The 23,619-nt window shown below is 45.7% G+C and overlaps 1 protein-coding gene across 2 annotated transcripts in view; it reads right to left on the bottom strand.

Annotated features, from left to right (window-relative positions):
• dapk1 (death-associated protein kinase 1) overlaps nucleotides 1–17,098 on the bottom strand; it is a 42,107-nt gene extending 25,009 nt beyond the window's left edge. The window contains exons 1-2 of one of the 2 annotated variants that reach the window (XM_028995748.1): nucleotides 16,887–17,098; nucleotides 16,036–16,218 (exon numbers count right to left, since the gene is read on the bottom strand). In XM_028995748.1, coding sequence (XP_028851581.1) covers nucleotides 16,036–16,097 — 62 coding nt within the window. In that variant the 5' untranslated portion in view covers nucleotides 16,098–16,218; nucleotides 16,887–17,098. Of the gene's footprint in view, nucleotides 1–16,035; nucleotides 16,219–16,535; nucleotides 16,767–16,886 lie in introns of those variants that run through there. The other variant, XM_028995749.1, reaches the window with a different exon arrangement.
• Between the last annotated feature and the right edge of the window lie 6,521 nt (nucleotides 17,099–23,619).

The following is a 23,619-nucleotide window of genomic DNA, read 5'->3' as shown; positions in this document are numbered from 1 at the left end:
CACATTAGACACTGATGCTTCATTTGATTTCATATTAGCATCAAAAAGAGGCAGTGGTGGCCTAGCGGTTAAGGAAGCGGGCCCGTAATCAGAAGAAGAACTATGTGTTGTGAAATTTTCCCCTCAAAAGTTCATAAGGTCGTTTAAGTGCACTGGCTAGAATTTTTGGGTCATGGAGTGATTTGATTGGCTGATTTCAGAACTGCGTAGGCAGGCCAGATGAAAATTTCTGACTTCTTCATTAACCACCCACTCTCAACCAAAGTGATGGACAGACTCCCAGCTTCTGGAGGTTCTGATGGCTCCTCCCTCTTTTAGCACTGTGTTCAATTTATACATAAACATACATATGTATGTCAATTTTCCCCATATAGTAAGCAAATCATTTGGAGTGCTGTTGGATTTTTGGAGGGAGTATGTTTATCAAATTATCAAAAATCGATGTGGAAATGCTGGAAATGTCTGTAATGTTGCCTGTGGTTGACATTTTCCACTTACGTGGAAGACTTGCTTCCTCATTATGGCCACATAGTTACATTACGGCATTTATCAGACTTGTAGTTACAGGGACAGTCCCTCCGGAGACCCTCAGGGTTAGAAGTACCTGGGATTGAACCTGGGTCTTCTGGTTCATAGGCGGCTGTGTGTTACCCTCCAGGCTTCTACCACCCTTATCCACTTATACCACCACAACCATGATCCAACATGACAAAGCCTCAAGAAATGCCACCAGCCAAGCGTAAAGGCTCTCTTAGCAGGTCACATGACCTCCACAGTGGCGCGTTGCCTGGGAGCCCTGGGTAACGTCTCCTGGAGTTGGCATAAACAACCACCGGCAGCTCGCCAGATTCTTACTGATTAATCACAGGGTGAATGTGATGACACCACCGCCGCCGCCAATATTATTACCCTATTCTCCTGCACTGCAGCAAATACGCAGATGATCCCCCAGAAAACCTAATTCCATTCCCATCATGCACTGGAGCATTTACATTTCTCAGGGCTGTGCAGAGATGGCTGTTTTGACACCAGTTTAAACACGGTTGGGCTTGGTCACTTCTGACAGAGCCACGTTGCCCTCGGTCACCTGTATGAGGGCGGGACACCCAGGCAGAGGGAACCGGAGCCAAGCCGCAGGGGGGGTGGGGCTGCAACACGAGACGCCCGTGGCCTGGGGTTCCCTTGTTCTCCATGTTTCCTTTGTATGAAACTGAGTCTCTTACTGAAGAGCTCCTCAGACCCGGCAATAAGTGAAAACCGCCGATTTGCATCACACAGCGTAAGTGGCTGCTGGGAGGGCGTGTCATCAAAGAAAGTGTAAATATAGACACACCATGTGTGTGTTCTTCATTCAACCCTGCAGGGGCTGAGATATTTATGGCTTTGTGGCTCCTGTCCAAGGGAAAGTTCTTATTATGAGGGGGGGTCAGAAATGCAACGGCGCCGTAATCAGTCACTCTAACCGGAACGCAGGTTAGTGATGTCAAATGCTAAAAATGCCTGGCTTCTGCCAAGGATGCTGGACAGCTCCTCATTTACATATTTCAAACAGCTTCTAATTATTCACTGGGCCCATTTTGCTGGCGTGTAATTATTTCTGACACACAGAAATTGTAATTTAATTAGGTTTTTATAAACAAGGTTTAAAAGGGGAGGAGTCTATAGGCATGACTGACAGCTATCACACACCCAACTTCCACACTCCACTTTCTACACTAGTACCCCTTGTACACAGGGTATGTCAGTGGACGTCACAGACATGATCTCAGACATGGTGGGTCATATCCAAATAGAGTGGCGGGTTCAAATCCCGAACAGTCCAGGTTCCACTGAGGTCCCCTTGAGCAAAGTACATTTTGGTGTGTGCACCACGCACTGTGCTGCAGTCTCACAATGATGAAACCAATGACTTCCGACCCACAGATTCTAAGCATTTTATTCAAGCATTCTGAAGGGTGCAGTTGTGAATGAGACTCTCCTGTCTTATTTACAGTAGATTTTTATATTTCCATGGGACAATACTATGTATCAGTGTAGTGTACAGCTTGTATTCAAATTTTATGTCACATTTATGAGACGCCCTTATCCAGAGCGACTTACAATCAGCAGTTACAGGGACAGTCCCCCTGGAGCAACTTAGGGTTAAGTGTCTTGCTCAGGGACACAATGGTAGAAAGGGGGATTTGAACCTGGGTCTCCTGGTTCAAAGGCGAGTGTGTTACCCACTAGGCTACTACCACCCAATACATACATAGTCATACACGCTATGATATGCATTGAAATGCTTTTTTGCGACTGCTACAGATAACAGTGTATCAGCTACAGAGCCATTAATATGTCCCTCCAGGAATTCACAAAGTTATGAACGCAACAATTAAGGCAAATTCAGCCAATCAGTGCGAATAATTTGTGTTTCTCACTTTTGTTGAATCAAAACTTTTTTGCCAATTTTGACCTCTCTCAGCCCTTCCTACACTCAAACATAATCAGTTTTACTTTCATGTTACCAAACATGCAGAGAAGTGTGACAGGAATGCTGCTCATTTCCACCACAGATCATGCACAACAGTCTCAAAAGAGTTTGGCACGAAAGTGGGGATAAACTATTGTTGTGTGTCTCTTTTCCTTATAATGGCTGCCGATATTCACTGGCCTTACTGGGCGGTCGTAAGGCCGTACTGACGCTGCTGTGTATGCGTGGAAAGGGACCATGCAACAGGAATGCTGTTCAACTTTACCGAAAAATCGCAGGGTGCAGAACGCGGATGGTCTATCGGCCTTTTGTCACAACTTAATGTCTTATCCGCTGGCAACGAAAGTGAGTAAAACCCTATGTGAAAATGGCCAGATTGTGCCCAATTAGTGGGTGTCATGTGACTTGTCTCAGGGGTGAATGGTGAGCAGGTTGCTCTTCCACTCGCTCATACTGGACACCTTAACATGGCTCCTCATGGCAGAACTCTCTGAGGATTTGGGGAGAATTGTTGCTCTACATAAAGCTGGCCAAGGCTATAAGAAGATTGCCACACCCTGAAACTGATCTGCAGCATGGAGGCAGTACAGCGGTTTAACAGGACAGGATGAAAACTACAGTCTTCAGTCCAGCATGGTGGTGGGAGCAGAGCATGATCTGTGTCCATTGGGAAACTGGGCCAGAGCGAAGGATTCCAAGATGATAACGACACCAAACAGAACCCCCAAGATGATGGAATTTGGTTGCCAGTGGTTTAGACATTAATGGCTGTGTTATTTTGAGGGGACAGCAAATGTACACTGTTATACAAGCTGTAGACTGAAGATATTACCCTTTGACACATTGGAAAGCAGTAAGTGTTATCGCAAGGAAATATATAATAAAACATTTACAGAAATGTGAGGGGTGTACGAAACATGGCCCTACAACATCAGATTTGTTATCCGTGATTCAAAACTCTTGTGCAAAGATTACTGGTCAGCCAGAACATGTGCGTTCACTTCCTGCTAATAACGTATGAATTCATTGGTCCAGGTACAGGTGAAAAGCAGATTCCTGCTTCAATCCCTGCTGCTGATGGAGCCAAATCCTCACAGTCCTGCCGGAAATTAGGATTAAGGCAGAAAAGAGCACACGCATGCACACGCATGCACACACACACACACACACACACACACACACACACACACACACACACACAACCTGTTGTCGCTGTGCAGAGGGAGCAAGATCGCGGCTTTCTGCTGCTGGTAATGTTGTGTACTGCCAGTTACTGGCTTCTTATCTGTGGCTCAACCTGCTTTGCTGCATCAGGCAGCCATTAACATTCACAGCGTCTCCTCCATCCACCTCCAACAAACAGTCCAGGAGCGCTCGAGAGCGGTTCTGGGAAATCTCTCCAGCAAGAAAACCTCCCTCAGGCGAGGAGACGGGCTCATTCAGCAGGAAGGAAAAAAAAAAATCAAATAATGATTTCTTTTCCAATATTTTTGGAGAAATATTTCAAGAACAAAAATCTTGAAGACCAAAATACTTGGTGCATTTAGGCAAAGTAAAAAAAAAAAAAAAAAAAAAAGGAAGGAAGGAGGAAGTCCCACTTTCCACTGTGGAGCAATTGTGTTGAGGAAAGATCCCTAATCTGACATTCCCAAACCAGTGAGCAGGGATTTGGGAGTTCTGTTTATGTTCACTGGAGAATGAAACGACGTGCAGGAGTTCACGTTTGTGAAAACAGCCGTATTTCTGCCACTTGTGCCTAAGAAGGACACTCACTCAGCACCGCATGACTCAAAATGGCTCAAAAAAGGTGAACTAAGGCCTAAATTAAAGTTGTTCAAAAGGGCCCAAACAGAAAGTACGCTTCTGAGTCAGTGAAAGAAGAAATAAAATGTGAAAATGCCAGTGATGAAATGCATGAGTCTTGCTGGAGCCATGGTTCTTGGAAATTTGGAACCGGTTCGAACACAGGAGTTGATGCAGCAAAGAGTTCCTCATTCCAGAGATGCTCTTGGTTAAATGCTTTTTAGATACATTAGTGAATAAAGTGTCTAACACTACATTATGAAATGTCTAGACTTTGCGGACCACAGTGTTCGGCATCTATTACATTTTTAATGGAGAATAAAATTCATTTTTATTCTGTTTTAGAGCTTTTTTCAGAAAGACCATTAGTTTGTCAACCGCAGCTATTGTTCCCCTGGCAAGAAATATATGGGATAGATAAGGGATGCATAGAGATGCTGAAGATTCCATGCATGAGATACAACACATTCGGAGGAGCCTCCCAATTTCCCTGCTAAGAACAAATCACTGATACACAGATACATGCAAGTGAAGTTCCCTTCAGCTGCAGCGATTAAAACAAAATACATCCAACCATTAACAAGTATCCATAATTTCCAATTCAAAATTAAATTAAATGTGCAAAATCCACATGACCCATAAGATGAAAAATTCAGGTTTTTATTCAAATCTAATTTTATTTTTTTAAGATTTTTTTGGATTTTTCACCGCAGTCACTGACTCAGCGGCAGGAAGCCTACTGAACAAAAGTGAGCCATCGCTGATCCGAGAACAGTGGCCCATGGGTGGCAGGGTGGGGGTCTTCGTTAGAGGACGACTCTGGCCAATCTGAGGCTTGGGAGGGGGGGCTGCACTATAATGGCGGGTCAGACACCCATCCTTCTAATCTTCGCCCTCAATCCAGCTGCTATAATCCAGCACGGTGCGAATGGTGGCAGCATGAAAGCATTAATGCTGTCTAAAATGTCAGCGTGTCACATCTGTGGCACCACAGCGGGTATAATTATTATTTATTGCTGCATACGCTCACTTTGGGCAATGAGTCACTTCAAGCTGTTTAAATAAGCTTTTATTACTGCACTTCCTGTCTGGTATTTTATATATCAGGCCGCTCTCAGCAATTTCCGCCATTCTTCACAACATTGTAGTCCATTATGACACAAATTAATAATGCAAGACATATCACAATAAAGAAAAGCAATTTGTAATGATTTGCATATTTCTTACATTGTAAAAAAATTTAAAGTGAAAACTGTGTTGATAATCAATCCTGGAGAACAAAACTCGGCCTGTATAATCATCATTACGTGAACACACACCTCTCTTGTAGCAATGGGCACAGTCTCCTCCTGCCTACATTTAGATTCACAGGACGTCAGCAGCTCATTCATGTGAGTAATTGGAAAGAACGTGCGGGCGGGCGGGTTGGCTGTGTGTGCGTGTGCGTGTGTGTGTTGTGGTGGATGGATGGATGCAATGCAGAACAATTAGGCAAAAAAAAAAGTCTTGCAACAACATCGTGCACTTCATGTTGTGACACGTGTGGTGAGTGATGGCGCTTTTGGGGGGGTTTGGTGTGGGGGGACCATTACCCCATTTACACCCTCAACTCACATCTCAACTTGGGACATGCTGACATCACCGCTGGTACAGAAATCAAACAAGCGTGTACGCACAAAAAAAAAAAAAAAAATATATATATATATATAAAAAACACACACACACACACACACACACACAAATTAACACAATTCCTTCCTCTCACATGGTGCATTTAAACTTCCACAATGATTCACTGCTTCTCTCTCTTGTTCACACACACACACACACACACACTTTCCATTTAGTTCACCAAAACGAGGTCGCTTTATCTAAAACACACAACCAAAGAGTCTGAACTTCAATTACAGTACACAGCCTCACACACACACACACACACAGCTGAGAGAGTTTGGAGCCGCCCGGAGCCGTGCACATGATAAAGCCGCCTGCTCTCTGGGGACACCTCACAGGTGAAAGGGGGCGGAGTTAAACCCCCGCAGCACGGCCTGCAGCAGATATACAGACAGGACCCAGTCCATACGTCATGAAGGGCTGCGGACGACACCCCCCACACCCCCCCCCCCGTAATCCCCAGCGAGGTCCGCGACAAAACAGCTTTTGTGCGCCGCCAGAAGCTGCACCCACCTCAGCAGCAGCGCCCTGCATCTCCACGACTGCGCTCAACACTTCCAGCACGTTATTCCTTCCTGAAGAACATTAAAACGCGTTGGAGAAACGTTTGACTGGGAGGGGAAGTATGCGTATGTGAGAGGTACAAACTATCACACAGCCCCCTCTGCAGAAAACAGATCTATCTGTTGAGTTCAGTAAATGAATAAATGCTGCGAGAGAAGGTCGAACAGGCCGATAAAATGCACCCCCGTTGAGTCAATACCAGGATTGGACACGACACTCCGGCTCTCTTGGCGGTGCTACCGGCCTCCTTTCTTTAACTCTGCCCACGCCTGACGCAGACGTTCTCGTCTTTCTGCTCGTGGTGGCTCGCCGCGCGGCTGCACTTCAGGGCGCAGATTGGGGAGAGGAATACTGAAGAGGCTCCACATCTTGACAGAGCTTAGCCGCATTCAAAAGGGATTCAGGCCGAGAGAATCTTGTCATATTTCACGTGCTCACAAGCATAATTTTTTTGAAATAAATAAATAAATAAATAAAAAATAAAAATTTAAGACAGAGTTTCCCTTTAAAAATGAACAATCTCAGCTACAGCCCCCCCCCCCCCCACACACACACACACACATTTCAGCCTGGAGTCGTGACGTGACGACAAACACACACACAGAACACACACACGGCTCACTCTCATGCCGGTGTGAAGAACGTTCCACTGCGATTGTCACTTGCACACGTTCATCAGGAGAAAACAAGTGTAGGAGGGCGGTTCGGGATGATCAAACACGAATCGCAAACGCTCGAACTCTGCACGTTGCGCAACGACTCCACAATTGCGCCACTCTGGCGTAACCAAGGAAACGGCGCTGCCACCAAGCAAAACACATCTCAGGACTTGAGCAGCGGGGGGACCCGTGCGTGAGTCCTTGAGATGGTGTGAGGAATTAAAAATGGACAAGTTTCAATTCCTGTCCTTCCCAAAGAAACACTGTTGCCAGAACCCACATCATCCCGCCGTTACACAATCCCTACAGCCCGTCTAACACACAAGCCCACGCAACAGTGGTTCCCTGGTTCTCCGAGAATTCTAATTTTGAGCTTCGCGGATCGGCAGAGAAGGTAGCTACTGTCACAACATGGTCCTTTCCTTCACAATTATTTAGAACCTTTGTTCTCAGACTGTGGCACGTCCAACGCCTGTCGTAGCCAGGCTCCCTCGAGCAATAACTTACAGTAAATACACACAGCAGTAGGGGTGGGCGACATACGGAATATCCTCGATGTATCGCGGCATGTTCCGCGCGCGATGTAGTAAATGACAATGGTATATCGGGACCATTGAGAATAAATCCTAACATTTTTGTTAAACGCAACGCATGTACTTCCCTTCCAAAGTTCGCATCTCCTCCCTGTCGAAGCCGAATGCTCGCTCCCCGGCCCATGCGCGTTTTTCCTTGTGGTGTTGCGGTACGATGACACAGATGAATGAAATCATTACAACAAATACTGCTATAATCAGTCAGTCTGCAATAGGCATAACAGTGGAGAGAAGCGAATAAGTTCAAGTCCACGCGATGTCAAACATATCCATGGGAGACAGAGGCGGGCAACTTGGTTCGAACAAAGTGTCGAACTTTGTGTACAGAATCTACAACAGAGTGAATAAAATAGATGTATTCATAGTTGGGGTCCTAGTGAACCGGAATTGATCTCTTCATCGATGGTAACTTAAGCGCGTTGTAAGTCGCTCTGGATAAGGGCGTCTGCCAAATGCCATAAATGTAAATGTAAATGTTCTGAAGAAAAACTTTATTCAAATTCATAACATTGTTGTCACTGTATGCAATAAGGGGCTAAATTTAGCATACAGTGATTTAAAGGGAATTTCATCACATCAAGATTAGAGGTGGGCGATATGATCTATGTGTTGATGATCTGCCAAAACAGAGAGATTATAGTATCATCTATCCACCTATTTATTTATATATATATATTTATTTATTTATTTTTCTCAGCCAAATTGCACCATTTGCTAGTCTGCTTAATGCCTGCCATATAGAAACTGTGCTCAACCAACCAGGGTGAAGTACAGTTCTCATTACCGCACACTGTTTGATTCAAAGTGGGAAGCAATGGCTGGACGAGAAAACGTAACGGATGAGTTACATCCGTCTCTACATCGGTGACATGGTTCGGCTTTTATCCAAACGATAAAGAACAAAAAGTCATTATTTGCAAAGTCTGCAGAGAAAAGGTTTGCACATCGGATGGCAAAACAACTAACCTCTTCAAAGTGAACGTGAAGTTATTGTCATTGTGAAACACCGCAGCACAGCACCGTGAAATGTGTCCTCTGCTTTTAACCATCACCCTTGGTGAGCAGTGGGCAGCCATGACAGGTGCCCGGGGAGCAGTGTGTGGGGACGGTGCTTTGCTCGGTGGCACCTTTACGGACCGGGATTTGAACCGGCAACCTTCCGATAACGGGTCTGTTTCCTTACCAGCTAGGGCAACCACTAATCAAGATATATAATGTGTATCGAGACATAGCTGAAAAATATTGTAATATTATTTTTAGGACAAATCGCCAATCCCTACATAGTAGCTCTGTTTTAATATATATTTTTAATATACATAATTATAACTTGACTTGGCCATTAAACCAGACTTCTGTCCTTGTCCCAGTGTACATGCACTGGACGGAAATATCAATTTATTGACTGATTTATGTCCAGTTTCAATTAATTTCTTGTAAGCACTGTGCTTTTTCCTGCTGACCTATTACATCACAGACAATTTAACAGTCGATTAGTGAACTGGACAACTTTGCAGATCTGTTCATTTTAATTGCTTATTCTTCATAAGAGATGTAGGCTGATGCTTTTGGGTCAACGTCCAGAGGGGAACTGTGGAGCATGTGAAGAGTGCCTAGTCTGGTTTTGGGTCCATGCAGGATATTCTGTGCAAATTAGTCTGTAAGAAGTTCCGTTTGGTTAGAATAACATAAGTTGAATTTCTCTATAGTCATTTAAACAGTCAGTCTGGAGATTTATTTAATGAAATGTTTTAAATAAAAACGGGGGAAGGTGGCAAGCGAGGGTCGCCATCATTAGTCATGTCCTTCTGATGAATGGAAAAGTCAACAATGAGACTGAGGCATCAGGACGGCGCCGGGCTCAGCCAATCAAAACCACGACATGGTTAATGGAGTAATATACAGGACACCGGACGTGCAAAGCAGAGATAAACGACGAGCAGGGTAGGAGGCCCAGCCCCCACCCTGCAGCCCCCAACCCCGACCTGAAAGGGCCCTTATGTGGACTGAAACTGACATTAACCTGGTTTCGAGGAAATCTGCTTCCTGTCAAAACAGGACGGGTTTCACTGTCCTCGTCACTCCTTACTGCATCAAAAATAATAGCTGCTGCACCGCTGATAAACGAACTCCTTGCTCACCACCCCTCTCCACCTCAACGTCTGCACACCATAAAAGCACAAAACACAAACAATTTCATTTTCAGGTCCAGAGCAGTGAAGTCAGGGCCTTGATCTCCAGTTAAAGTTTGGGTGTAATAATCAGCAGTTTAAAAAGCCAAACTTTGTTGCAGTAAATCATGGATCAGTGACAACACATCAGATTTTACAACATTGCTCACTGGATTTGGTTTTGTTGATGCCAAGACAGACAAAAACTGTGTATACAATTCAAGTAATAGGTAAGAATTGAACAACAGTTCCAGTTATTAACATACAATGATGCATGACCGTGTGTGTGTGTGTGGCTGTGTACTATAATTGAATGCATACGGGTGACAAATCCCACAAATATCCCCTCTTCAATAATTAATCGAACAGATGAGGTGTGAACGCCACTCCCCTCTGCGTTTAGGAGGGGAGGTTAAACCCTCGTTTCATCTCAGAGCCTGGAAGCCCCACCGCGAGAGACAGGAAGTGAGACGGCGGCACGTTGGACAGGACGCGGCCTCGGTCTGGCCGAGTGTGAAGTGACTGGTTGTCCTTGGCGGCCAGCTCTTGGCAGTATGCTTTGGGTGGCACTGAAGGGAGCGTGGCACGTGCAGATGGGCCGAGTTGTTGTGTAACTCTGCACCACTGACCCCCAGACCAGAAGAAAAAAAGCCTTCTGGAAAAATGATTCACGATTATTATCATACGATTGGAAAAGTATTTCACAACGCAGGTTAAAATTTCACTTTAAAATGAATAAATAAGGAAATGGAGCCGCAAGTTCAAACAGGGTGCGCCAACCACATCACAAAATGGTGCCAGCCCAGTGGCGGGCACTGTCACTGTGCAAGCGGGGTGATCACTCTGGATGCGTGGCACATCCCCCACATGGCCCCCTGCTGTGTCCCGTCACCCCATCTTTGTGGCCGTCCCGGCCCCCATTAATCACAGCAGACTGGAGCCGCAGACAATGGCGACCAGACCCGGGCTTGGGGTGCGGAGTGAGTTCCTCAGTCGCCCACCTCCACCCGACCTTATTATATTACATCTCATGTAAATGTACACGAAGTGTGGATCTGCCACCATTGTGGGGCGTGTGGGGATAATGTACATCACTCCCCAAAAAAGGTAATACAACCTCTTTTACAGATTCCAATGTTTTTGTGGACATAAATATCCATCCCAGGTATCTTATTATATCAAATTAATGAAATAAATAAATAAATAAATAAATCTACTAAATGGATCCATACAGACCCCCCATGTGACAACTAGATATTAAAACGATACACATACACTGAGAAAAACCCAGACATACGGATGTGTGGTGCAGTGCATGCTGGGATGTACAGTGCATCTGAAAAGTATTCACAGCGCGTCACTTTTTCCACATTTAGTTTTGTTACAGGCTTATTGCAAAATTAAATACCTCAACGTTTTTCACGTTGTCATTATGTGGTGTTATCGAGGAAGAAAAATGCATTTAAATCCATTTTGGAATAAGGCTGTAACATAACAGGGTGGGAGTAGCCTAGTGGGTAACACACTCGCCTATGAACCAGAAGACGCAGGTTCAAATCCCACTTACTACCATTGTGTCCCTGAGCAAGACACTTAACCCGGAGTGTCTCCAGGGGGGGACTGTCCCTGTAACTACTGATTGTAAGTCACTCTGGATAAGGGCGTCTGGTAAATGTTGTAAATGTAAATGTAAATGTAAATAACAAAAGTGATGTGCTGTGAATACTTTCCGGGTGCACTGTATGTGATGAGAGTTTGGTTGGTGTAAACATTAGGGCTGTAAAAATGTATGCGTTTATTATTACAGTGATTAATAATAAATCTTTAACATGGCGAAATAAATTGACTTGTCAACACGGCTGCATTTTCCTTAACGTACACTCACACGTCAAAAGTGAGGGACCCACAATTCAGTAACAAAGGGAGGAGTGGACGCGTCACCCTCCAGACAGAACATCTAACTGCAGACAGTCTTCACTCGACTCTTTTTCAGAAACGATCTCATTAGGCTCCACAAAAGCCAGACCCACACTCCCAAGCCACTAAACGGGGTTCTCGTCGGCAGCCTTGCGCGATCAAAGACACGCGAGTTGAAGCTCTGAAGACGTTCTGCAGCCCTCTGATTGGCGCACAGATCCCACTCGCACCCGTGGGAACCGCGCATCTTCACCGAGCAGCGAGCTGCAGCAGCGCGTCCAACTGACCGCTTCACACTGGGCCAGTGGTTGACTAATGCACAGCAGCACACACACACACACACACACAGACACACACACACACACACACGATCAACTTTAGCTTCTGGTTGAGTTTGAGTTGATTTCAATGCACAATATTTCTGTCAAATTTTTGGATTCTATTCCACCCAAAAGTCCTTCTCTGTATCCCAACTGCTCTTCTTTTCCAAGAAAATGCACAAAAAATAAAAGTCTTAAACGAGAAAAGATCTTGTTTTTTGTAACATCAATCACTGCACCGCCTTCCTCTTCTGCAGTTATGCGGGCACGGTGCTGCGTAAGGTCACCGTAATCATAACACAACTTTATCCTCCAGCTCCTCATGTGCAACAACCTTGACTGACTCGCTGCGACCCGTCACCTTGGCGTCATCGCAACCAGAGACGTAACAGGTACGGGGGGGGGGGGTGACGGTCAACGTGGTGACATTCCAAGACTCCCAGCATGCACGCGTGCGGCCGGTCGGCGTGCGGTGTGGTCCAGCCCGGGCTATAAATAAACGGCACAGGGAAGTCCCCCGTCTAACATCCAGCGCTAACAACCGCCACAACGCGGCCCTCTCACACTTCGCAAGATGCGGTACGGCGCGGAACCTTAAGCCGGCCCACAGGTGCCACGTACATTTTTTTGGTTTTAAAGTAAAACCTGTAAAAATTCCCACATGGGACAGCAGGCAGATGGGAAGGTTCTGGGTGCGTCTGGGAATGGGGGGAAGATTCCTCAAAACAAGATAAGGCTGTGGCCAACGTATCCCATGACGCATTGCACGGATTGCATCGTAGAGCATGGAATCATGCAGGCCGAGTCCAGTGGGGCGCCTGGACCCCGGATTCGAGGCATGCCGCATGTAAGGCGCTGACATAAACAGGCTGCGGTCGCAGTCTGATGACATCATCTCAGCAGACACCAGACGGAGGAGGAGCTTGGCCTTGTTTACCGGATTCTGGGACTGCGGTCTTACAGGTCGATCCAGAAATACGTGGAGGGTTCGGGAAATGATCCAACAGGATGCCGGCATCAACAACAACTTATGTTCCGTGTCTCACCAACCGGGAGCCTCCGGGGCCCGGGACCCCGACAGCTCCGTCCAATGGAGGAAAGGTTTGAAGCTGTGATCCTGCACCCTGCAGGAGATGAAGTGACTTCCTTCCCTCGCATTTTCACCGCGGCCATATTTACTAAAGGTGTAATTCCCACTGATCCGTTCACACAGGACAATTCCCAGCAAGCACCACAGCTTCGGATTTGGCGTCCAATGGCAACGCCCCTATTTTAACGTGCGCTTGTTTATATATTTATCTTCTGTTAGCTCTTTATGGTTTCCTGCTGAATCGTTGCGCTCTCCTCTCACTGGATGGGATGCCTGCATTCTCCACAAGGGGCAGCGGTGGCACAGCGGGTAAGGTTGCCGGTTCGAATTCCGAGCCGCCAAGGTGCCACTGAGGCAAAACACCGTCCGCACACTTTTCAAAAACCTCCAAGAGCCAACTGCTCACTACATGCGGAGGACACGTTCCTACGCTGCAGCGTTTGACAATGACAATCACGTCACTTGTGTCCCCGTACAGCCTCTCCGGCTGCAGACTTGAGCGCTAACGAACGCGCCTGTTATCATCTGAAGACCTGAATGCTGATTTGGTGGGGCTAGAGCTATGCTGAGGACACCTTCCCATCATGCAGCGGGCTCCGACGCGTCCCCAATCACAGACTCCACACACAAGCACTGTGTCTAATAAAGACAACACGTAATGCAGAATTCTGTTCTCAGATTCACGCGCGGACCATCAACAAATCAGTTTTAAGAAAGACTCCATCAGTGCAGATGATGACCGCGCCAGGCGCTGGAGAAGCTGTCAGTTCACACGGAGATCCTGGTGTTTCTGCAGGCCTGAGAACCTCCATAAAGCAAAAAGGAGGTTTCCATCCAACAGGCCAGTTTAGCATTCACAGCATTTACAAGACACCCTTACCCAGAGTGACTTACAATCACTAGTTACAGGGACAGTCCCCCTGGAGACACTTAGGGTTAAGTGTCTTGCTCAGGGACACAATGGTAGTAAGTGGGATTTGAACCTGGGTCTTCTGGTTCACAGGTGAGTGTGTTACACACTAGGCTACTACCACCCTCAGCATGGGCTCTGGCCCGCTTGGGTAGAAACCCAGCAGGTCAGGGGCTTTATGGTCTTAAGACTAGAAGAATTACAGATGGGTAGAAAAACCCAAAAAAATGCTGATGCAAAAAAATTAAAAAAAAAGCTCTGTTTTCTTCTCATCAGCCACAATAATAACATTTACAGCATTTATCAGACGCCCTTATCCAGAGAGACTTACAATCAGTAGTTACAGGGACAGTCCGTCTGGAGATGCTCAGGGTTAAGTGTCTTGCTCAGGGACACAATGGTAGTAAGTGGGATTTGAACCTGAGTCTTCTGGTTCATAGGCATGCGTGTTACCCACTAGGCTACTACCACTCAACATACAAAACCTTAATCAATGATAATTAAAAACCTTAATCAAAATAGCCAATAATTTCGCTCAAATCAAGGAACCCCACGAGTAAAGAGAGATACAAAGGAGACACGGGGATCAATAACCGACATGCAAATGAAGTCCGAAATGCCGATGCAGAATCAATGCCAATTTGAATATGTGCAGAATCAGACACCCGGGTGTAAAGTAACCCGGTCCTGGCCGGGCTTTCTGCCATGTGCGCCGTGCAACTCAATATGGTTTCCCCACTGCTCCACCCCCTCCAGCGCTGCATAACGCCGGCCGTGCCGCGATCCCAGGAGCCTCGGCGGGCGGCGAGACGAGCTCTCTCGCAATCAGGCGCAGGAACCGCGGCTTCCGGACAGACAGCGGCCTGCCAGCGCGCGTTAGGCAACCGGCAAAAATCCTCCTGGAGGAGCCGCTTTCACAACCGTCCCCACCGGAGCGCGTTGCTGAAAGGAGACTTAACACAGGCCGAACGCGCCGCCCACGCAGCCGCTTGGCGGCGGGTGGAAAAATGGTGCCCCATTATCAGCCATCGCACACCTCGGCCAACGCTCCGTCAGGAGAAGTAATTGCATTTTGGGTTATTAATTACTCCGCAGGCGGGAAAAGGACGCTGGTTAGTCACATCGGTGAAATCGGAATACTCTCTTCCAGAGTCAACTATTGAGCACGTGAATTCACAGATACAGCCAATAATAATAATACTACTACTAATAATAATAATAATTTAATTACCTTCATACATGCAACATCAAACCATCACAGTACAGAAACATCTAAAAAATGCTTTCATTTTCACCTTTGAAGGTTCAAAGGTAAAAAAAAAAAAAAAAAGGTCTTCTAGCATTTTGTCAATTTGGGATGGTTTGATGGTGTCTGATCAGTATTCTTATGAAGTGTGAAGTGAAGAGTGACCTTTTCCTCAACCCTTATTCACAAAAGTGTTACTTTCGCTGCATTTAAAGTCACGGTTTCACGTTTCCCTAACGCTTGGCCTGGAAAGAGTATGGCATGAGGCGCGAAACACCCGATTCCTGGACATCAGAATATAGAAGGAAGCTGACACCTCCACGGAATTCCATGCGTGGAACATCTCCAAGTTCCAGACAGCCCATGCAATGAATAAAAAGCATTACATTCTGCACAGATGTGATGATGGTGGTGGGACTCTGGGAGCGGATCAGTGGTCCACCACCCAAAGACGGCTGGTCTGCGGCCGCTGTCACTCGCGGAGAACGTTTCAAACACAGTGAGCAGGGGATGCATCCTGTCACGCATCCTGCATGCATGCATGCATGCATGCATTTCCACTTTTAACACCACACCCAGCTCCAGCAACCCAGCTCCTCGGAGCAGCGCGACCTTTACCTGCCCAGCTCTTCCCCGATCTCGTAGTGCTCCTCCACATTCTCCTGGTTGAAGACGGTCATGGCTGCGGTCGCTGTCGCTGTCCCTGCTCCCCGGGATTCCCAACCGAGCGCATCCGCCGTCAGCAGCCCATCCCCGGTCAACCGCTGGCCAGTTTACGGCGGAAGCCTCTCATCTTGGTTTCTACGACAGGAAAAGAGGCCGGGCGCGTTAGTGAGAGTCCCCCGCACCCTCCTCCGACTCCTCCTCGGGCGGCCGGGACTTTCTGCTCGGGGTTTTTAGGGAGGAAGACCGGCGAATCCCACTCCGAAGCGCCGCTGTCGCGTAGTTGCCAGGTCTCGACAAAGAAACGCGCAGGCAAACAAAACAAGAAAAAAAGATGATACTTTAATTAAATGTGTTTCACGTGTGTAAAGCGCGACGAAATCAAATCCATTCGAAAATGTATTTATATATAGCAGAACGTGGATTTTGAAGACATATCTAGAAAAAATCCTTACGCATCTAATCACGGATGAGTCGACATCGGTGCTATTGAAAAAAATACACAAACTAACAACCTGCGATTCGTAACAATAGCCACGTGAGACGTCACGAGAAAACAAACGCAAAGTTGCTTATTATATGCGGTCTTGGCAACCCTGTCATTTGCCCTCAGCCCCGCACCGAACACCGATTCTCCCCGATATCGTTGCCGCCCGGCGAAGCAGCGGGAACCGGTGTACGTTCTTCTCCTGGTTTTAATTTAAAATGAAAGGCGTTTCTTGTGAAAGGACGAGCGCGTCCCCCCCCTACATCCGCTCTCCCCGCCCGCAGCTGGGGGAAATGTCGGTAATGGGGGTTAAAGGCACCTGCAGGTCTCCGCAGGTCGCGGTCCAGGTGCTCGGCTCCCACCCGGCGCGAAGAACCACCTCGACGGCCGGCGACGGCGTCGCCCTGCTGCTGTCGCCGCGCTCCCGGTGCCGCTGCCACTGCCGCCGCCGCGGAGCGAGAATTGTCAACGTGTGGCGGAGGACGAGGAGGAAGACTTCCGACTGCTGGTGTGTCGCTCGCCAATGAACGGCTCCTTTCGAACGGATCATTTTTCTGAACGAGCCGAGGCCGATTCGAGTGAACGAGTCACTCTCTTAATGTGCTGGACATAAAATCTATTAAAATTACAAAACAACAACAACAACAAAACACATTTCCTTGAAAATTTGTTCTTCTCCGATTCTGCTGGACAAAGGTATTGAAATAATTTAGCGAAGCCAGTCTTATCACCATTTGACGGCGTCTAGGGCCACCCAGCGGCTGGTCACTGAACTGCTTTTTACTTTCCTTTTTTATTTTTGCGTTTTAAACGTTCACCCTTAAGGTAAGAAACACATTTTGGAAAGGGGAACACACATTTACTGTATTGTTTTCCCCCTGTGGATAGTAGACTCCAGATTAGCACAATAACCACAAATCCATTCTTCATTCTCGACAAATTAAAATATTAAAAACGAAAAATCTGGAAATTTACTTTGGGACAAGGTAAATCTAGAAGGATAAAGACCATCTTTCCATTCTCTGTCGAGATAAAGCATGCCACACTGAAAGCACTGCATGTGGTAAGTGGCAACATTTGAAATGCATTCATTGAATAGACTGGAGAACAATGATTTCGATTTGAACAACATATCTTCTACGAGATCAGTTCTTACCTTCTTACCTTTGCACATCTAAAGCATACTATGGGGAACAATCCATGAACACATTAGCAGATTGTTTCATAGTGTTCTATAAATAATTATTAAGTGAACCATTTATTAGCAGCCATGTTTTTTTTTATCTAAGAATTATTGTGCATTGGAAACATTCTGAGTGTCAGGCATTTATTAATTTCTGCATGTAACAGTCCGTTGGTGGATGGGGCAGGTGTCGGTGTTCGTCCTGGTGTGCGCGCCTCCTGGTGGATAAAATGTGTACATGCAGGGTACAGTGGCGGAGCAGGAGTGTCCCCTGTAGATCTTATTCATCGTCCCGACGAGACACACGCAGGGGGACAGAATGAAGAATCAACAATCAACCAATATATGTAAATATCAGTAGGACATTTGCAGCCCTTTCACATCGTTTCAATCTTTTTTATGTTAATAAGAACACGATGGCCTGGTGGAAGGCAGTGGTGGCCTAGCCGGTTTGAATCCCGATCTGCCAAGGTGCCACTGAGCAAAGCACCGTCCCCACACACACTGTTTCACAATGACAATCACTTCCCTTTCACTTTCAGGATTTCTGCAGATGTGAATGATCCACTACAATTAAACATATATGAGTCGACTTATGAATATGAAACATGAAATCAGAATATTTAGTTTGCTTAGCAATGCAGGTGCTGTGTGTGTGTGCATCTCACCATAAGGTGGCATAAAAGCCACCGGACAGCAGGGTTCGGGTCTTAATAAGTGCTTAAGAGCCGTTGTGGGTGCTGAGTGAGTCAGCCATCACATCGTGGCTGAACAGTGGGGTGTTTAATCACCAAGTACACACACACACACACACACACACACACACACACACACACATACACTAAATTTAAAATTCTAAAATTTAACCATCTAAGAGCTGTAATCATTTTTTTCAATTCCCCCTTCTATTGGTTAAGAGAGAGGTGGGGTTTTTGGAAGGTGGCTACTAGAACAACGTCCCTTGCCTTTATAGAGCGCCATCTTGTGTTGGAGTAAAAAAACTGCAGCTTCACTGGCCGCTGGTGGACAAAAAAACACATGGATTAAACAATAGGGAACGCTCCTCTGGTGGAGAAGTAACCCTCAAGTGGATGAAATGTCTATTTTATAGTATTTTGGCATCACTAATACAATAAAATAACCTGCCAATTATTGAAGGTTAAATCCAGTGTGTTTCTTGGTGTCCGTCCCAAGCCCACGTAAATGGGGTGAGTTGTGTCAGGAAGGACATACGTTTTTGCCAAGTCAATTATTTGGACAGCCAGACCGGTTGATCCGCTGTGGCGACCCCTGACAGGAACAGCCGAAGGAACAGAGAGACTTTTCTTCAAAAGTCAAAATTGTTTTAGATTTGGATCAGCTTTAGAACCTGCCCCACTGAGTTTGAACCTTCAGCAAAATTGAGAACAGTTGAGGAGCAGTTGACCTCCTGAGACAAACCTTCTCAGAATCTGTTGGCTTACAGAGGACTTGGCTACTCTCTCCCTGACCTGCCTTCTTGTCCGCATCTCCTTCCACGATCGTGCCAGCGTGCCTCTCCTTTCAGTTCTGCTCTGCCTCTCTGTGGGCCTGCTGTGTGTGGTCTCCTCTGCTCTAGAGCTTGAGTAACCTGGAGGAAGACAGAGAGAGATCGACTCCGCCCTCCCTCAGTCCAGAGCTACGCTGCGGCTGTTGATCTTGGAGCCGTTCTCCAAAGCTGGGAGGGCTCAGTATCCGAGATGTCATTACTGTACTTAATGGGAACGATCTTTGTAAATAAAAAAAATGTAAGGAATGCGTGTGTAAAGTAGGTAGAATAAGACATAATTTCGCTTTTTGACTATGAGTAACGCTCCTGTTGAAGTGTTGTCTATAAAAACAGTACTGTGCAAAAATGTTTTTGTCACTTTGTGACAAAACTATAAAGTGCTATAAATCAAGAATGCTTTCAAAATTTATTAGTGTTAATAGTTTACTTATGAACAGATGAATAAGGTGTAGCTTTTGAAGGAACTCTGCTGGTAGGATGTTCTGAACATCTTGGAGAATTAACCACTGATCTGCTGTGCCTGTAGGCTTCCCCAAATCCTTCTGTCCCTTCTGTTCCCATCCCAGAAAGACTGCTGCGCGTGTTTACCAGACAGAAGGAATGATGGGAAGGCCCTCCGGACCCCCTCTCTCGGTTCCGACGGAGAAATAACTTCATAAGCCAATCGACCCCCACCCCCTCCGGGTCTGTTGAAGGACAAGATGAAGTGCTGCACCACGCCCAGCCCGGGGTGGGGGTGGGACCGGCAGCGGGACAGGTGTGTCCATAAATCACCGCTGTTTTTCCAACTGCTCACATCAGGATTTTGCACTACACCTCTCTCTCTCTCTCTCTCTCTCTCTCTCTCTCTCTCTTTCTCTCTCACACACACACACACACACACTTTCACTCATTCTTCCCACATAAAATCCAACTCTGATACAGCGAGGCAACATCACACTCATGAACATGTCTACGCGGCTCTCATTGGGCAACTCTCCACCAGTGCTGAGACCAGATTTTAACGGTCAAGATTCTATTTCGTTTTTTTCGTCTTTTCATTTGCAATGTCACTGTGGACAAGAGCTGTTATTGAACTGGTATTGGAATCATGTTCAATGTTTTGTTCAGTCTCATACACACACACAGACACGCACGCACACACACACACACACACTCACACACTGCCTGGAGGAGGAGAGCAACGCCCTGACAGGTGATGTGTTCTGGGTGCAACAGGAAGGACGGCTTTATTGTGCTGTCTGATGTCAGCTGCCAGGCACATTAAAACTCTTCATCTTCTCCCTCATCCTCTTCATCCTCTTCACCCTCCCCACACACACACTCACACTCAGAAGTGAACATGGGCCGCAACATTCAATTTTTACCATACACACCTTCCCACACAAGCCTATGGGGTTTCAGTCAGACAACATTCATTGTCCTACTGGCACAGAATTCAGAGTCAGAATATCTTTATTGTCATTGTAACAAGTACAACGAAATTAGATATGCGCATATAAGTGTATTTGCACAGCGATCGATTGATCACAGTGTGATTGCATGTGTGGAATAGTCGGCTCTCACTTCACGGCGCTGCGGTTATCAGGGGTTGGGTGGGAAATGTTAAGACGGCCAATTTTAACCTAGACAAACAGAGCCACTCAAAAACAGAATAAGTGCTTCTTCTGGAGTATGGATGAGGAAAATAAACCAACATTTGCAGTCCTTATTTCTTTGAATTTAAATTCATGAATTTATTCAAGTTAAAAAAATTTATGAGCATTTTCATAAATGAATTAAGTGTTAGATCCCCTATCAATAAGCAAGATTTCTGGCTGAGACTTTATACAAGTAAGGCGCTAACATTGAAATCTTCTCAACCTGTATAAAAAAAAGCATCTATCCAGATTCCAAACATCGTGGCTAAGACCGAAAATTTTTCCAAGGATATCAGGGACAAGATTGTGGACCAACACGAGGCTGGAATGGACTACAAGACCCTTGGCGAGCAGCTGGGAGAGAAGGTGCCAACAGATGCTGCAATCGTTCACAAATGGGAGATCCATAAAAGAACTACTGGTACCAGTTTCCCTTGGTCTGGAGCTCCACGCAAGATCTCACCTCTACGTGATAAGGGGAATGGTGTGGGACTACTCGGAATGATCTCAAGGCAGCTGGGACCATAGTCACCAAGAAAACAGTTGGAAACACACTACACCATGAAGGTCTGAAATCCTGCAGGCCACATTGTCACGCTGCTCAAGAATGCAAAGCCGTTTCCAGTGTCACGTGACCACACTGAGCATCTTAATGATTCAGAAGTGGACTGGGTGAAATTGTTGCGGTGAGATGAGACCAAAATTGAGCTTTTTGGCATCAACCCAACTCGTCTTTGCAGGGAGAGGAATGCTGTGGCCAAATACAAGAAACATCTAACCTCTGTTTTGCCACCCATTACTTAGGCACATTTTGCAACAGGGATCAAATACTTATTTCATTCATGAAAATACGAATGAATTCAAATCTATTTTGAATGGCATTTTTCTGGATTTTTTTTTTTTAAATAATCGTTATGTTTCTCACGGTTCAATTAAATCTACCATTAAATATACGTACTCATGCGCTTTCTTACTTTTTTTATTTTTAATTAAATTTCAAGTAAACTTTAATGGGGTGTTGTGTTTCCTTTTGAGAGAAAAAAAACTCCATTTTGGAATTGATGTGCTGTGAATACTTTTCGGATGCACTGTATAATGCCAGGCATGTGTTTTGCGATTGAATTGTATGTGTAAATTGTAGTTTGCGTTTGCACACTTTTTATATCCACTGAAATGAGTTTTTTTTTTCACCACCTGGACTTGGCAGCGCTCTGGAAATGAACAAATTCAAGCCCCAACCACATTGTGGCACATACCCTCGGCCTCATGAGTAATTTGCTTTAGGCTTGTAGGAATAGCTGGCACATGTTATATAAAAGTGTCTCTATATGTGAGCGACGTCATACTTTCCTGCCTCTAAACCAGGCAGCAAGGCAGAAAAAAGTTGAAAAGTTAGCACGAACACTGAAATGATTTTTAACGAGGCTGGAGGCCGAAGGACCCTGCTGCATAATCCATCATGGCTTTCCCCAAGTTTCCTTTCCTATTAGCAAAATCTTTACTATCACCACAGTTTTTCCCCCCCTCTCCTCTGTGTGCTTTAGACCAGTGTTTCCGTCCGGAACCCTGTTATTTTTAACCGTTCAATCTCAACACAGCGAGCGTATCAAACCCCAGCTAGGCGCAGTGCAAATTAACAGGAAGGTATTTAGCATCCCCAGAGCGACTTAAATTGGAGATCAAATGGATTTATGAAGCCGCAATACATAATTATGGCCTTTATGGCTGCATAAACTATTATGTTACCTTGTAATTTGTTGGTTACACACATGGCAATTTCGGTGCTTTGGCTTTGTTTGTTTGTGTATTTGTGTAACAAGCCTTTCTGAAAGCACCACTGTGTAATTTTCACTGGCTGTGGGATTTTTTTCCCTACTCTTTGCAGACCTAAAACAGCCCTGAGCAACTCTATCCCACGTGTGGGCTGAAACTGGCCTGCAGACCAGGACTGAAAGAGGGCGCCACTGCTGGAACCACCTGATCCTCCAAATATCACATCAGAAATTTCGTATGTTACTGTTATGCTTTCTTGTTTTTGATGCATTTTTATGTATGAACGGGACTAAATAGTCCAAATTGCAACAAAATCAGAACGGGACCAACCAGAGAACATGATATGATGTGAAGATCATAAGATTAGCAAAAACTGTTATAAATAAAATATTATGAATAAAATGTAGCCTAATATATTTCTGAAATTTACGGACTATGTGTCATGACCAAGGTGCTGAGGAACGATGGACTCTGAGTTTATTTATAACAGATGATAAATGAATAAGCCACCATGCCAAATGCTGAAGAATGTCCCCTCTGCTCTTTGAGAGTATGTCATTCAGGGCTACTTGTCTCTGCTGCCCACTTGTTAACCTCCACAAGTCCCACGCCTGGGATGGGTGGATGAGAATTCTGTATGGCACACTATGTGTAGATTGTCAGAAATGCACTTATTGTTATATAGTTTTGTAACTGATGCATTGCACACAACTACAACAAAAAAGTAAAAAGGTTTTGTAGAAGGTAATATTATTTCAAATGAAAAAGAATTTGAATCCAAGTGTGTGCGGAGTTTACATGCTCTCCCAGTGACGTCCCGGTTCAGCACTTTCCTCCCACCTGCGCCCACCTCAGTGTGCCAAATATTTGGAGTGACATTTCACCCTCGGCAGATCACAGTTAGCCTTTATGTTCCAGTACATTCTGA

The sequence above is a fragment of the Denticeps clupeoides genome, chromosome 11 (assembly GCF_900700375.1).
Source record: "Denticeps clupeoides chromosome 11, fDenClu1.1, whole genome shotgun sequence".
Classification (NCBI taxonomy): domain Eukaryota; kingdom Metazoa; phylum Chordata; class Actinopteri; order Clupeiformes; family Denticipitidae; genus Denticeps; species Denticeps clupeoides.
This window is presented reverse-complemented; position numbering and strand designations above follow the sequence as displayed.